The sequence below is a fragment of the Phacochoerus africanus genome, chromosome 7 (assembly GCF_016906955.1).
Source record: "Phacochoerus africanus isolate WHEZ1 chromosome 7, ROS_Pafr_v1, whole genome shotgun sequence".
Classification (NCBI taxonomy): domain Eukaryota; kingdom Metazoa; phylum Chordata; class Mammalia; order Artiodactyla; family Suidae; genus Phacochoerus; species Phacochoerus africanus.
Genome location: NC_062550.1, coordinates 50890447 through 50908224, shown reverse-complemented (window position 1 = coordinate 50908224; position 17778 = coordinate 50890447). Strand labels below are relative to the sequence as shown.

General features: G+C 39.9%; 1 protein-coding gene across 1 annotated transcript in view; it reads right to left on the bottom strand.

The window, feature by feature from the left end:
- ITPR2 (inositol 1,4,5-trisphosphate receptor type 2) overlaps positions 1-17778 on the bottom strand; it is a 520896-nt gene that overhangs the window by 336532 nt on the left and 166586 nt on the right. Inside the window, exons 16-21 of the mRNA XM_047787348.1 lie at positions 17326-17498; positions 15865-15984; positions 15560-15745; positions 14205-14456; positions 13172-13316; positions 11560-11710 (exon numbers count right to left, since the gene is read on the bottom strand). Of these exons, the coding sequence (XP_047643304.1) occupies positions 11560-11710; positions 13172-13316; positions 14205-14456; positions 15560-15745; positions 15865-15984; positions 17326-17498 (1027 nt within the window). The remainder of the gene's footprint in view (positions 1-11559; positions 11711-13171; positions 13317-14204; positions 14457-15559; positions 15746-15864; positions 15985-17325; positions 17499-17778) is intronic.

Below are 17778 nucleotides of genomic sequence, written 5' to 3'. Positions count from 1 at the left end.
GCATTTCAAGGTGGATCATGTGAAGTCCCAGCCAAGGCAAAAAAAAAAAAAAGTTAAATTGAAGCAGCTGATTCTTTGCCACCAGATGGGGAGCTAGCATGCCCCTGCTCTCCTCCCCCAGTCTCCCAGGCAAGGGGTGCTACTGAACATCCCTACATCCAAAGTACCTCCCACTACCGGTCCCTCCTTATCTCTTCCCCCACCTTGGGTTGGGCCCACAGGGCAACATGAGTCACCCAGGGCAGCTGGAACCCTTTGAGAGGAGGAGGATCATTTCTGACTATTGTGGTTGTCTAGATTTTATTCCCTAAGACCAAAAGCACTTCAGCTCCAACCCTGAAACCTCTAAGTTGAGGAAATCCTAAAAGTAAATGGAATTCTCCATTGATTTTTTTTTTTTTTGCTAATTTCCCTTTTTCAATATTACAACATATTCACCAAAAAAAGAGATTATCTGGTTACTGTCCAGGAACAGGCCCACATTTCAGGGCTTGACTATGGAAACTCCCAAGAATTTGCATCTGTGAAAAAGCAAAACAATAGAAAATAAAAAGAAACTATTCAGCTCTTGTTTGGGCTTTTGGTAGTTTTCTGATCGACTGCCTTTCCTTTCTTTCTTTTCTATTTTTTTATTTTTAGGGCCCCACCCATGACATATGGAGGTTCCCAGGCTAGGGGTCAAATCAGAGCTGTAGCTGCTGGCCTTCATCACAGCCACAGCTACAGCAATGCGGGATCCGAGCTGCCTCTGCGACCTACACCACAGTTCACAGCAACGCCAGATCCTTAACCCACTGAGTGAGGCCAGAGATGGAACCCAAAACCTCATGGTTGCAAGTTGGATTCCTTTCCGCTGCACCATAACAGGAACTCCTCGACTATGGTGAGTTCAAGGGTGGGGGACAACTGTGGAAAGAAATGAGAGTGGTGGCCTATACACCCTAGTGGGCCCAAGTTTTACTCAATGGTTAGACTTTAACGCTCACTTTAAAATTTGAACCCCAGTTCCATTCCAGGGAAAAACAGATAAATGAAAGGATGTTGACAGGATAACGAAATAACAAATTAGACCTAAATCTTTCCCCTACTGTGTACAGTTTTATACTCTGTTCAGATGGAGATGATAACATAACTATTTGGAGTTAACACATTATGTTGTTCTTAGAACATGTAAGTATGATTTACACTTGTCCCAACTATTCACATGACTCTAGTAGAACAAAATATATCCAGGCACCTGTAATAAGTGATTGTCACTAATGATTAGCACAGGCCTACCTCAGAGATATTATTGCAGGTTTGGTTCCAGACCACCATCAATAAATCACATATCACAATAAATTGAGTCGTATGAATTTTTTTCATTTCCCAGTGCCTATAAAATTTATGCTTACGCCATGCTTTAGTCTATCAAGTATTATGTGTTTTTTAAAAAAATCAATGTATAAACCTTAATTTTAAAAATATTTTATTGCTAAAAATTGTGGGCCATCCAAGCCAACACTGCATTTTCATCTTTTTTCTGGTGGAGAGTCTTGCCTCCATATTGATGGCTGCTGACTGATCAGGGTGGTAGCTGGTGAAGGCTGGGGTGCTTGTGGCAACTTTTTAAAATAAGACAACAAAGAAGTTTGCTGCATCAATGGATTTCCTTTTGGAAGCAAGTTTGAAGGCATTTTACCCACACTAGAACTTCTTTAAAATTTGGAGTCAAATCTCTCAAGACTTGTCACTGCTTTACCAACTCAGTTTATATGATATTCTAAATCCTTTGCTGCAATTTCAACAACCTTCACGGCATCTTCACCAGAGTAGATTTCATCTCAATAAACCACTTTCTTTGCTCAAGCATAAGAAACAACTCCTCAACTGTTCAAGTTTTAACATGAAATTATAGCAGATCAGTGACATCTTCAGGCTCCACTTCTAATCCTAGCTCTTTTGTTGTTTTCACCACATCTGCACCGACTTCCTCCACTGAAGTTCTGAACCCCTCAAAGTCACCCATGAGGTTGGATTCAGACTCCTGTGAATGTTGATGTTTGGACCTCTTCTCATGAATCACAAATGGTCTTAATGACATCTAGAATGGTGAATCCTTTCCAGAATGTTTTCAATTTACTTTGCCCAGATCCATCAAAGGAATCACTGTCTATGGCAGCTATATAGTCTTACAAAATGTATTTCTTAAAGAATAAGACTTGAAAGTCAAAACGACTCCTTGATCCATGGGCTGCAGAATGGATGCTGTGGTAGCAGCCATGAAAACAACATTCATCTCTTTGTACATCTCCATCAGAGCTCTTGGGTGACCAGGTGTGTTGTCAATGAACAGCAATATTTTGGAAGAAATCTTTTTTTCTGAGCAGCATGTTTCAACTGTACTAAGTAGGCTTAAAATATTCAGTAAACCATGCTGTCAACAAATGTGCTGTCATCCAGGCTTTTTTGTTGCACTGAAAGAGCACAGGCAAGATAGATTTAGCATAATTCTGAAAGGCCCTAGGATTTTTGAAACAGTAAAGGAGCATCAATTTTAAATTTAAAGTCACCAGCTGCATTAGCCCCTACCAATAGTCAGCCTGTCCTTTAAAGCTTGGACTTTCCCCTCTAGGGACTTCTCTCCTCTAGCTATGACAGTCCTGGATGGCATCTTCTTCCAATGGAACGCTGATTTGTCTTCATTGAAAACCTGGTTGTGAGCGCAGCCACCTCCATGAATTATCTGAGCAAATCTTCTGGATAACTTGCTGCAGCTTCTACATCAGCATTTGCCGCTTCATCTTGCACGTGCATGTTACGGAGCTGGCTTCCTCCCTTAAACCTCAGGAACCAAACTCTGCCAGGTTCCAACTTCTCTTCCTCATTGTCTCTGCTTTCATAGAACTGAAGAGAGTTAGGACCATGCTCTGGATCAGGCTTTGGCTTACAGGACTGTTATGGCCTATTTGATCTGTCCAGACCAGTACAATTTTCTCCATATCAGCAATAAGGCTGTTTCTCTTATCATTCATGTGTTCATTGAAAGGGCACATTTAATTTCCTTCAAGAACTTCTCCGTTGCATTCACTGCTTGGCTGACTGGTACAAGAGGCCTGGCTTTTGGCCTGTCTTGGCTTTCAACATGCCTTCCTCACTAAGCTTAATCATTTCTAGCTTTTGATTCGAAATGAGAAACATGCAATTCTTCCTTTCACGTGAACACGTAGAGGTCACTCTAGGATTATTAACTGGCCTAATTCCAATATTGTTGTGTCTGAGGGAATAGGGATAGGGGGGCATCAAGGTGAGGAGAGATGGGAGAGTAGCAGGTTGGTGAAGTGGACAAAACACACAAAACATTTATTGATTAAGCAGCCCCAAACAATCACAAGAGCAACATCAAAGATCACAGATTGCCATGACAAATATACTAACAATGAAAAAGTTTGAAATATTGTGAGAATTACCAAAATGCGACTCAGAGACACAAAGTGAGAAAATACCATTGGAAAAATGACTCCAATAGACTTGCTGGATTCAAATTTTCAATTTGTAAAATCGGCGAAGCACAATAAAGCTATGGGCAATAAAAGGATGTATGCCTGTAGTATCCGCAGTATCCTAGGATTGGATATCCTTCAGCAGGCACAAAAAGAAATGCATGATTTTTTAAAATGAAGGGTACTTTCAAGTATATTGAAAATATCCACTTTATCAGCCAGTATAGGTGTGTGCTTTGAACTTCTCAACATGGCAAAGAAGAGGATTGCTTGGCATAATCCTTCCACCCAAAAGATCAATTACACTGAATGGTGCCTATGCATTTTAGATCACTGAGAGTAAATGACAGGTATTAGGAGAAGCAAATTGACTAAACAACATAGCCTGCTGAGAGAGAATACATTTGTTTGAAAACAGTATCTTTCTTCTTTTTTTTTTTCTTTTGTCTTTTCAGGGCCGCACTCACAGCACATGGAGGTTCCCAGACTAGTGGTTGAATCAGAGTTGTAGCTGCCAGCCTACACTACAGCCACAGCAACACCAGACCGGAGATACATCCTAGACCTGCACCGAAGCTCACAGCAATGTTGGATCCTCAACCTACTGACTGAGGCCAGGGATCGAACCTGCATCCTCATGGATACTAGTCATATTCGTTTCCGCTGAGCCACAGAGGGAACTCCACTGTATTTCTTTTCTTAAGTGAGTACATAGCACATGAAAGGTTGAGAGTTGAGAGTTGTGAAGATAAGCATCTTCTCCACCATTATAGTAAAGGCCAGGGCAGTGCCAGCACCCTGTGTCTCCAGTGAGTGCGTCTGGATAATTTTCTGAAGGGACCACCTTGAGGGCACCAACCTGAGAAGCTGTTTCTGAGCCTGGCCATTTCTTCCGAACGTGCCAACTAAATGCCACAGTGACGCTGAGCAGTCACAGCCTGGGAGCTACACACAAGCACCCAAGCAGCTCAGGATAAGGAAAACTCCCAGGCCATGAGGTAGGCTGTGCTGTAACCAAGGACACAGAAAAGGAAAACCTCTGGAATCGCCACTTTCCGAGCCAGCCGTCCCCATCACTTAAAAACTAATCACTGACATTGAAGCCTATAGGATTTCCCAGAAAAACACATGTGTGTACATCCTATTTAAGGCAGGCACCCCGAGGCCAGTATGGAATGGAACTTCTGGAACCATAAGCCTTTACCTCCTGGACATGCCTCTTCTTCTGCTCCTGACCTGCCAAACAATGACCAAACACATTTCTCTGAATGTCTCACCCCAACGGCGCTGGAACAGACTTCATAAGTGGTAAGTAGATCAGAAGGATAAAAAAAAAAAAAAGACATAGTTCAATTGCACAAAATTTTCCAGACACAGTTTGAGAAAAGAAAGCTGTTATCACGTACTTGAAAGAGCTGGTTCGTCTAGCCACGAGGCTTAGGAAGTTACTTCCTATTTTTTAAAAATTGTGCTTTGCAAATGACTTCCAATTCAAAATAAAGTTTGATTAAAAATCAGAACATATAATCCCAAGTATTTGAAGACAAATGAGTCAAGATGATGCCACACACTGCAAGGTAGCAAGATTGCTACAGCTCCCCAACTTGTCCTTTAAGAATAGCAATTCTTTTTTTCTCCAGGTACTTCCCATAATCTGGGATTTCCTCTCTGGCATCAACCTCTGTCTCGCCCTGTACCACAGAAATTTTTCCCAGGCCTGACAATCCTGTCTCCACATTTGGAAATTCCAGAAATGTGTTCTCTCTTGCTTCTTTTGCTAAGAATTTATAGAGTCTAAAAAGACTTTTTTAGGGCTTTGTAGCCTAAGAGAACTCCGCTATAATAAACACATCGCCTAGAAGAAATGCAAGATTAATGCTGCAAGTTTGAAGCGTCACCTTACATATAATGAATCATTTTCCATATAGTGAATCATTTTCCTTGGCTAATTATTTAAGTCATTAACTTTTCTGTTTTGAAATACTTCCAAGTTTATAGAAAGAGTTGCAAAAATAGTACAAAGAACTCAGAATACACTCTGCCCGTATTTGTCAGATTCACAAATCCTGTAACATTTGCATCCTCTCTCTCTCTTTAAAAACACACACACACAATGTCTTTCCTGCACTATTTGAGACATCATGACCTTTTAACTCTCAATTCTTCAGCCTGTATTTGCTAAAAACAAGTACATTCTCTGACATAACTACAGTAGAGTAAAACTATAAAGTTCAGGAAATCTGATACAATTCTACAACCTAATATATCAATCCATACTCAAATTTTACCAATCGTGCCAATAATGTCTTCTGTAGAGAATAATTTTCCTGATCCAGGACCTAATGTATAGCAAAGGGCACTATATTCAATATCTTTTTTTTTTTTTTTTTTTGCTTCTTAGGGCCACACCTGAGGCATATGGAGGTTCCCAGGCTAGGGGATCCACAGCCACAGCAACACAGGATCTGAGCCACATCTGTGACCTACACCAGAGCTCCCAGCAATGCTGGATCCTTAACCCACTGAGCAAGGCCAGGGATCGAACCCGTGTCCTTATGGATGCTGGTCAGATTCATTAACCACTGAACATGACAGAAACGCCTATATTCAGTATCTTGCAGTAAGCTCTAATGGAAAAGAACCTACATTTCCCCAGATGAAAAGACGGCACTCTACATAACATACGAGTCTCAAAAGGGAGAGACATCTGCAGGACACATCTAGGTGTTTCTTATCAACACAGAAGTTTCTTAGAGAATTATAATTGGCTGATAAAAACAAACAGGAATCCCTTTTTATACTGGACTAGAACTACGGTGTTTCATATTTCATTGCTAGAGTAAAACTGTGTGTCACAGTTAAGTCACACACACTACATGTATCACACTACATGTGATTTATGTAAAACCACTGAGCACATCAAATACTCAGTGAACAGTGGCTATCTAGGAAGTCTATGATATAAGCCAAGGGACAATTAAAATTACTTTTCGTTGGCTTCCAAGACATCATATTCTCCTGGTTTTCCTCTTTACTCATTGGCACTCTGTCCCAATCTCTTTGGCTGGCTCCTCCCTTATGTCACTGGTCAACATTGAAGCATCCAGGAGTTTAGACATGGGTTCTTCCCAATGAACAATGACTCCTTAGGTGATTGTATTCAGTCTGACATTCTGAACGTCTCCTGGGCACTGACTCTCACATTCATATTTTCTACCCTGACAACACCCGGAGTTCATTCACATACCCAGCAGTCACCTTAACATTCCCCATTGGCAACTTCACACCCGATACGCCCAAACAGAAATGCTGATCGTCCCTCCACCCCCACTTTCTCATAGTCTTTCTCACCTCGATAAAGAGTACCACCTCCACCCAACTGCTTTCAAAACCAAGGAATCATCTTGGACTCTTTTCTTTCTTTCCCACTCCACACCCAAGTCCTATTAGTCAGGACTGGACTGGTCCACAGACACCCACTTCACACCACCTCTGTCACTGCTGTCCTGGCCCCAAACCATCATCCAATTCCACCATAGCCTCCTTTCTACACGCTTTCTAACATGTATGTCCACACAGGTGTTCTCTATAGTCCAGTCAGCAGCCAAAGTTATCAAATTACACAGATCCCTTCTCAAATCCCTCTGAAGCTGCCCATCAACTCAGAACACAACTCAAATCCAAGGATCTGCAAGTCTCTACAATCTGGGTTTCTCCTACCTTTTCCCCTACTAGTCTCCCTTCTCTCCCTTCACCTCAGCCAAAATGGCCTTGCTCTTGCTCTGCACACATGTGAAGTTTACCCTGCCTCAGGACTGTCTTCCTTGATGCATACAGGTCTCTGCTCCAACGTCAGAGAGGTTGTCCATTCCACCTGAGCTAAAAATAACTGCCCCTCCCTTACTCTGTCATGCTCCATATGACCCTACTTGATTTTTATCCATAGTAACAGTGTATATTCATTTGTTTATTATTTGACGGTCTCCCCCAATACAGGGAGGGGAGATGATGCCATTTATTTATTAACTGTCTGTTCTCCCTAGGTCTAAGGACTCTATCTTGTCCATCATTTATTCCCAGTGACTACTCATATAACAGTTGCTTAATAAATTCTTACTAATTTAATTACTGGTTCTCAGCTGAAAGAATGATGAAGGTCGTCAGAAGCGAATGGAGGTCATGAGAAAACACGACAATCATAAAAATATTAAAAAGAGTGGAAAAAAAAGTCTTAAGAGTGCAGACATGCACAGGACAGTAGAGAGTACATGCAAGATATTAGTAAATTTTCAGAGGAATAAGGCACTTTTCTTTAGAGTCAAACTTTGAAAACATACTATAAGCTCTGAGACCAAAAGTCAAGATCAGTTTCTAACTTGATCTGGTGTAAAATAAATTGACTATTGTAAGAAGCATCTGTCCTTTCCTTTTTTTCTCCATTTGCTTTCATAGTGCCTCCCTGTCCTCCTGAGCACTCTCTGTGATCATATACTATTTACGATGGTTTCATCATACTGTCTCTTAAGTCTTAGAAAGTAACATTCTATACAACCTCTCCATGTGGAATTCAGGTTATCTTTTACTTACAGAACAGTTTCTTGGGTTGGAATTTTTTTTTTTTAATTTTATGGTGCCCCCACAGCATATGGAAGTTCCCAGGACAGGGACTGCATCCAAGCCTCAGCCAAAGCAATGCCATATCCTTGAACCTGCTGCACTGGGCCGGGGATTGAACCTGAGCCTCCACGGAGACCTGAGCCACTGCAGTTGGATTCTTAACCCACTGCACCACGGTGGGAAATCCTGGGTTGGAATTTTAAATCTCCATTCTGTTCCACTGTTTTGTATTTCTTCTTCAGGGCCTCCAATTATTCATATGATGGCTCTTCTTTGCCTTTCTTCCATCTCAACCACTTTCTTACTTACTTTTTTTTCCTTGTTTCTTTAAATCCTCAACATACTCATCATTGAAATGGTGTTTTCTGAAATGGTGTTTCTGAAATGGTGTTTTCTTCCTGAAATGGTGTTTTCTATACTTTCATTCAAATCTATTCTCCCTTGGATATCTTGTAATTTTAGCCACTTATTTCCAATAATGCCAATAATAATAATAATAATAATAATAATAATAAAATCATAATAATGCCTATCATTTTACTCTATTTCTTCCCTGAATCCAATCAACTTTCACTTCATTTCTTCCATTTCTTTGATCCATTCCTAACTTTATGATTCAAGATGTTTTTCATATGTTCATGTTTTCATCTTTGAAGATATTTAATTCAGTTTAGAGTATCATGTTACAATTTCCTTCTCTTTCATGGCTGATTTTCAGAGAAAAATGTCCATCAACAGAAATGTTTTGATCCTCCATTCTGTTTTGATCTTATAGTCCTTTCATACAGATGAAGACTGATTACATCTCTGTATTTTATGGCCAAAGTGACAATAGGAGCTGGTTTACATGATCTTTAGTTCAAGAGCACCCTCTCCTGTCTGAGTCATGAAGCGCAGTTTCATTAAAGTTTGGCTTTTGTTTGGGAGCCTTAGAGGAAGAATTAAATTTTCTTCAATTATTTTTGTTTCCTTTTTTTTTTCTTTTGTGGGCTTTGTAGGGCCGCACCGAGGGCATATGGACTTTCCCAAGCCAGGGGTCAAATCGGAGTTATAGCCACATAGGCCTATGCCACAGCCACAGCAATGCTGGATCTAAGCCAGGTCTGCAACCTACACCACAATTCACAGCAATGCCAGATCCCCAACCCACTGAGCGAGGCCAGAGATTGAACCCACAACCTCATGTTAACCTTGCTCACCTCTAGAAGCACTGCATTCCCACAACTGCTACCTGTGTTATTTCAGGTTCCTTCCTCTATACTCAGCTCTTATCTACCTGGATTCTTTTCAGTACTTTCACCCTTAGGATAGATGTCCTCTTTCTAAAAGCGACCTTGGCACAATCCCTTCTTGTCTCATCCACATGGTTTTTCCAGAACCCCCTAACTGCCACAGTGCCACTAAAACTGGTGCAACTTGTCCACTTACAATAAGCGAAGTTTGTACTGTCCTGTCTTCTAGTTCTACTGAAGGGGAGGGATTTAAGGGGTTTAAGCTGCTTCTTAGTAATCTGTACAGATTTTCCGCAAACACAGAAGGAATTGAGATTTAGACAACAGAAATTCATTACATCAGCCACTTATTTGTTTACAATTCTTTTATCAGATATTTCTGCCTCATGATTTCTGGTTTTATTCTTTTTTTTTTTTTTTGTCTTTTGTCTTTTTGTTGTCGTTGTTGTTGTTGCTATTTCTTGGGCCGCTCCCGCGGCATATGGAGGTTCCCAGGCTAGGGGTTGAATCGGAGCTGTAGCCACCGGCCTACGCCAGAGCCACAGCAACGCGGGATCCGAGCCGCGTCTGCAACCTACACCACAGCTCACGGCAACGCCGGCCGGATCGTTAACCCACTGAGCAAGGGCAGGGACCGAACCCGCAACCTCATGGTTCCTAGTCGGATTCATTAACCACTGCGCCACGACGGGAACTCCTGGTTTTATTCTTTTAATCCTGCAGTGGATACTGGAGTGGATACTTGTGCTCCACCCATACTGCCTCTCTTAGGAGCAGAGACATCTATTTCCTCAGCTTTTGGATTCCCACAGCTGTGCCTCTCACTAAGAGGGAACCTCAGCCAGAGCCTTATTCAACACTACACACCCCCTCTGTGATGCAGCCAGCAGTTAATGCTGGCTAATGCAAGGACACAAAGCACAGGCCCCTTGCCTGAATTTGTGACCACTCTAAAGGGACATCCCAGCTCCAGAGCTCCCTGCAGGATCAGCGAAGATCTCAGTTGTCACCGTGCTGTGGGTCAGCTTCTCTGTCTGCCCGATCCTACCTTCCTGCTTTCCAGGTTGTCTATACTAAATGCACTCCTCAACATACATTCTACACCAATTCTATACCACAGGGAATTTTTAGAGCATCCAGCCTAAGACAATCACCATCCACCCCTCCCCTCCAAAAATTATATTGAGTTATGAGACAAGAACTGTCCTAAGTGCTTTGAATATGTTGTGTACATTCAGTTGATTCTCACAAGGAAATCATAAGGGAAGGTACTATTATTACCATCATCATACCCCATAAAAAAAAGAAACTCTTAGAGAAGATAAATACCTTGACCTAATGGTCAAGGCAGGATGTGCACGTAGGCATTCTGATTCAAATGCACATGTCTTGTCCACTTTGATGTGTTGCTTCCCATGCTGGCTTGGCCATCACCACTTCTCTGGTGTAACCCTGACTGTACCCACACTTTTCATTTTTCTGTGCCCTGGTATGAAGCAGAGCCAGCACATGGCATATACCAGATGATCACAAATACTACAATGTTTTATTTATTTATTTATTTTTGGCCACAGCATGCAGTGGCTTGATGTGGGAATATCAGTTCCCACACCAGAGATCGAACCCAGGTCGCAGCAGTGAAAGAGCCAAATCATAACCACTAAACCACCAGAGAACTCCCAAGCTTGTTTTGTTTTGTTTTTTGTTTTCTGTTTAGGGCTGTGCCCACAGCATATGGAAGTTCTCGGGCTAGGAGTCAAATCAAAGCTGCAGCTGCCAGCCTACACCACAGCCACAGCAATGCCAGATCTGAGCCATATCTACAACCTATGCCACAGCTCATGGCAATGTTGGATCCTTAACCCACTGAGTGAGGCCAGGGATTGAACCCACATCCTCACTGATATTAGTTGGGTTCTTAACCTCCTGAGCCACAACAGGAACTCCAAGATGTTTTTATTTTTTATCACGTAGTATTTTCCCTCATGGATTGACCATAACATTAGCTGCTAAAGATAGGCTTCATCGATCTTATGAAGTTGTCTTTTAAAGCTTTTCATTAAACACAGAGAAGCATCTTTGTAAACCCAGCCTCTTATCCCTCAGGACACATATATTAGCAGATCCATGCTAGCAACCACTTTTCTATAGCTTTGTTTTTAATCTCACCTCAAAGTAATACCAAAAAAAAAAAAAAAACACACATAACTTTTCTCAAAGGTTCTTACCTCCGTCTTGAAATTTGCTTAATCTTTCAAAATATGATGACATGGGGACCTGTACAATATCTAGGATAGCCAGCAGTGTTCTTGTTAGCCTTAATAATTCACTGAAACTATAAAATCCAAAGTATATGAGATTCCGAGCCAAGTGGACCACCTTAATTTTAAAAGAGGGGGGAGAGAGTGGAAAAGAAAAGAAAAACATTAGGAACTGAAATGAGCATGGACTTTTTATTATCTAAGTTAGCACAGGCATTTCTAAACTTCTAATTCTTTAATACCTAGGAATCAAAATTCCTGCAAAAGCAACTACTGAACTCTAATTTATTCATGTTTAGAATTGAATCCAAATAGAACCAGTTCATCAACCCCATCAAAGGCCCATGTGAGAAGATATAGAGTCTGGTCAACAGCCAGCAAGGAAGCAAGAAGATAAGATTTTAGTTGTATCAGGGTGGTTAAAAGAGGTTTACATTAGAACAAAATTACCTCTTATTTAAATACTAACTTATTTAAGTCAGTAGGATACCACTTATTACCACTTAATAAATAGTTACATTAAGGAATTACTTTAATAAATGGATATGATCCATGAGATTTGTCCAGAAATATATGTTCCCCATGCCACTGTGTGGTCTTCTGGATACCACAGGACATTCTAAGTGTGAGAGTCAGCTCCCAAGACGGCCCCCAATATAGGGTCTCCTTCCATATCACCCCAGGGTTAGTCGGTGTCACCAACAGAATACAGCAGAAGCAACGGCATGCCACTTCTAAGATTAAGTTACAGAAGATTGCAACTTCTATCCTGGGCATTCTCTCTCTCTCAAATGGTTGCTCTGGGGAAAGCCAGATGCCATGCTTCTAAGGACACAGAGACAGCCTATGGAAAGGCCCAAGGGCAAGATGTGGTGTCTAGACAATAGCCAGGGAGGAAGTATGGCAACCAAAAACCACACAAGTGAGCTTAGAAGCAGATGGCCTAGCCCCAGAAGACTACAACCCCAATCAACAGTTGCATTTACAACCTCATGAGAGAGCCTGACACAGACCCACTCAACCAGTAAGCCCTCCTAGATTCCTGATCCACAGAAACCATGAGATTATAAATGTTTGTTGGCCGGGGCTGCTAAACTTGGGGGTAATCTGTTACAGTCCAGTAAGGTACTTAATACACCAGGTATCATGAAACGGTATCATCTCTCTAGTTTTGTCGCCATAGCCCCAGAGCGATGTTATAAATGGAGGTATTTCAATTCAGTTTAATGAGGCTAAAAACCTCACCTTCATGGAGATGAAAAAAATGTATCCAAACATATTATAAATACACAAAACTGTCTTTGTTCATTACATGCAATAAAGTTTACAAAAATAAATGAAACAAAAGAATAAAAAATGAATATCTAACAGATAACTAAAATATTTTGTACTGTACCTCAGGTGTAATTAAAGCATCAAATCTATCTTTTAATCAATGGCAGAGGGAAATTAATTTAACTACCTAATTACCAAAACATCCCAACTATTAGAGGGAAGAAATCTTTGATGTTCAATGAATTTAATTTTAGACAGGATAGAATTTTAAAAACCTCACAAAGTAATTGTTTTTAAAAATTACCTCAAATGTCAGTTTATTTTTTTCTTTATCTCCAAAAGGAAAAGGCTGATTTACAACCTCTTTCAAGTACTCTTCAACAAATTCCATTGTCAGTGCAAATTTCCTCTTCATATCATTTCTGGAAGAGTCTGTTATGGAATCATATCTGGAAAGACAGAAAGAATTTAAAGCAAGTTAAATTGATTATAATCATTTAAAATAGGAAAAAGTATATACTTTAACCTCCTGGCTTCTAAGCTAGGGTAAATTAATTAATCTTTATAGACACTGTGTCCTCATTTGTAAAATGGGGCAATTTTGAAAGGATTTAATACATGAAAAGCATTTACATCACAGTCTATCATAATATTAAGGACTTAACAAGTTGTTACTCCTTTTATTAATATGATTTCTGTCTGTTGGTTTCCAGAATAACATTTCTATTATCAAGAGCTGTCATTTTCGCTTTCCAAAAAGAGTATCCCATTTGCATTTGAAAGATTAACAACCCAAGTTTGAACACAAAAATGCCTTTCCTTATATGGCATTTCAATACTGAAGACAACTGGGGGAGAGATGGATTCGGAGTTTGTTATTAGCAGATGCAAATTACCATATGTAGGACGGATAAACAACGAGGTCCTACTGTGTAGCACAGGGAACTATATTCAATATCCTGTGATAAACCATCATGGAAAAGAACATGAAAAAGAATGCATATACTTATAACAGTCACTTTGTTGTACAGTAGAAATTAACACATTGTAAATCAACTTCAATAAAATAATTTTTTCTTTTCTTCTGTATAAAGCTTTTTATTTTTTTTACTTTATAATGATTTTTATTTTTTCCATTATAGCTGGTTTACAGTGTTCTGTCAATTTTCTACTGTACAGTAAGGTGACCCAGTTACACATACATGTATACATCCTTTTATTGCATACTATGCTGGATTGGGAATTGGGGGTCAATAAAATATTTTTTTAATCGAAGACATTTGATTTTGAGTTCATTTGCTGAACTTATAACCCTCAAGAAATTTTTCCAAACATACTCATGAATTGTGATCTTTGTGGGGATTTCTGTCCAGAGCCTGGCATAGCGAACAGGCACCACTGACTCCTGGGGATCCCGGTCAACGTGCATGTGCAGCATTAGGCGACAGAAAGATGCTCGGAGGTCAAAAGGTAGGCTCTCATCGGACATACACCGCAGGATCAAATCAACAGAGAGCTGTGTGGAAATCTGGTTTATGGCCAGATACTGGCGATCTAAGCACATCCTTGCGAAGAGATTTAGCTGGTACCTTAAAAATATTGAACATATTACATTATTTGTCTTATCTAGGTCTAGTTCATAAATATTATCATATCAATCAGCATCTACTTTTATGATTTCAATATTCCAAGTGTATGTGATACTCGAGTCAAACTCTTTGGGTAGTAGGTTAAGGGATCAAATGATCGATGAAATCATCTCTATGCCCATTCAGTTGCAATTTCCCTTACTTGTTCCATCGACATGTGCCTGATAGAGAGTGTCATCAGACTCTCCGTTCTCAGTCTCCTAGGATTACAAATACACTAAGCCTGAAGGCTAGGGATAATAGCTCACATGAAACCCTCTCTCTCTGCCTTGCCCAGGCTCACTCAGCTCTAGGCTCCGGTATTTATATGCCAAGTTTAGACTCACTCAGTTCCCGAACCAAATGTGATCAATCCAAATGGCATCAGTGCACTTGGATTCATCAACCTCTGAAATCAAGAAGTAGCCTTTGGCTTTGTAGCTGGCTGTAGCTGTAGAAATCAGGGAACACAAGGAATTCTCTGCTTTTCTCAGATTCTGTCATTGGAGCCCAACCTGGCCCAAGACTTTCTGCCTTGGGTTTATATGTTTAGGTTCTTGCTCCCAAAATACTGACCACCATCAAAACTCTGACTGCCATATGCCTCTGCTAAACTTTCACACCTATGGGCACCAGCTTCTCTGAAGCCCTAGGTCACCACATACTTGTAAGCCATGTATATATGTATATATAACCACTGGCTAACCTTCTCTGAGGCCATCTCAACAGCTGGGTCAGCTTCCCCAGCCCTAATGCCATCTCCCCCTCAACCCAATTACCTAGGACCCAACGTGTCTCTCATTGGTACCCACACCAGTTAGTAAGAGGAAAAGACCCTCTACTGCACAATAATTTCAAAATAGCATAGTTAGAAAATTGCAAGGGGTATACGTGGAAAACACAGATTTACTGTGACTATTTAATATTACTAAATATTTTAGCTACCCTAGTTCTGACACACCTTCTTAAATTTCTTCTTCATAGATACCTAACTTTCAGAGGGTTCAGAGAACTATCTTTCAGTGAATGTATGAGACTGAGAATGATTCCCTCCAATACTTAACCTGTAATAGGTAAGGACTTCTAGATCAGCTTTGGTGCCTTCTTTTGCTTCCTGAGCAAGGTGCCTGATAGCTTTGCCATGAGGTTCCTTGTTGCTGTCAATCCAATAGAGCCAAACTTCTTCCTCATCAATGTCGTCTGAAAGAATGGCGCTCTCCATGGGGTTGTCTCCTTGCATTGAGACCAGCCTTGAAATAAACAACACACAACACCAAATCTATGAACAAGTTCACTTACAAACAGGATAAGGAACTGTACTGCTTACAAATAATGAACAGAAGAAGAGGCCTCCATCATCTGGGCTTACTTAGTTTGAATGAGAATGTCTGCATTGCCTGGGCTCAGCATAAATTTGCAGATGAGTTCTTGAGTTACAGGTATAGCAGTGGTATTAGATACACATAGATCTGATAAATAATCCAAAAACCTGACAAGAGAAAAAAGTTAAATTGAACATTAACAAAAAGCAATTTATAGAATCATCCCCAAAATATACTTTGGGATATAATGAAAGCAACTTTTTAGATATATTCTTAATATCCATCCATGCAACATACTTCTAACGTGTTGCTTATCTACTTCATCATTAGAAACAAATTAAACATCCAATTATTGGTATTTAGTATAAACTTTATTTCTAAAAGTTATATGTTTGCTTCCATTTATTTGGTGATTTTCATCCCACATCCCTAGGACTTGTTATATTTAGGAAGCAACTTATCTGCCCTAAAGGGATTGTCCAGAACTGAATATCAAAACAAAACCAGATCAAAGCTAATGCTATATTGTGTAACACAGACATACAGCACACACTTAATCAAAGTGAATACAGCCTGGTCAAGTTAGAGGCCCAGTTCTACCTTCTAACAATTATTTGCTGTACTAATTAAGAAAACGTTTGGATTTCCCATTACGGAGTAGCAGAAACAAACCCAACTTGTATCCATGAGGATGAGGGTTCGATCCCTGGACTCACTCAGGGGGTTAAGGATCTGGCATTGCCATGAGCTGTGGTGTAGATTACAGACAAGGCTCATATCCGTCGTTGCTGTGGCTGTGGTGTAGACCGGCAGCTGCAGCTCTGATTTGACCTGTAGCCTGGGAGCCTGGGAACTTCCATATGCTGCAAGTGCAGCCCTAAAAAGCAAAAAAAAAAAAAAGAAAAAGAAAGAAAAGAAAGAAAGAGAGAGAGAAAGAGAAAGAAAGAGAAAAAGAAAGAAAGAGAGAGAGAAAGAGAAAGAAAGAGAAAAAGAAAGAGAAAGAAAATGTTGTCAATCTCTTGACCATTCTGCATTCATTTCTCCAGGTTAAGGCAGAAGAGTACAAGAGAAAGGGAACTTAATGTGGAATCAGAAACTCTAAATTTACCTCTTATTCTGTTCTTTACCATTGGGGTATTCTTGGTCAAGCTGCTCTTTTGATTTCTATTTTCTCATCTCTAAAACATGGATAATATTATATGACCAGTATATTTCACGAGAACGTGGGAGGATTTAAATGAGATGATGGATATGAATATATTTTGAAAAACTATGGAGTACTATTAAAACGTAAGTTATCAGAGTGAAAAATCAATTACATTTAAACATGTCTATGAAGGGTTCTGATCTCCTATGAGGTCATAACTCTTTATTGTTCATAATTATTACAGCTATAAGCCAAACATTGTTTTGTCCATGAAAGAATTCTTAACTTTAAAAAGTTCTAAAAAGAAAGCAAAAAGCCACAGTCCCCACAAGAAAAGAATACTGTATGAAGCACTTCAAACCTTGGCTCACGATTTCTCCTGAGTAAACTAACAAATGTTTCTATTTCTTTTGCTGTGATATGTTTCTCTAGTAGTTTTCTGTTGTTGTGCAACAAAGCTGTGATGGTATCTTCTGCCAAAATATCATAGCCAATCTGGGACTGCATGACACAGAAATTCTTAGCAATATATTCCTGCAAAGAAGAAAGACTGTCAGGATGGGGTGCCAAAGAACTTAGAAATAGCAGGTTCTATTAGGATCAGCAACATTGATTAATTATTTATAACAGAAAACTCACTAAAGATTGATTGTCAAAAAAAAAAAGCAAATAAATAACTTTCCCATAAATAGAAAGTAGGAAATGAAAATATATTTGCATACACCTAATTTAAATTATAACAGAAAATTATGTGCCTAGAAATATATATATATATATACATATATGTATATATTTTTTTGCTTTTTAGGGGCCA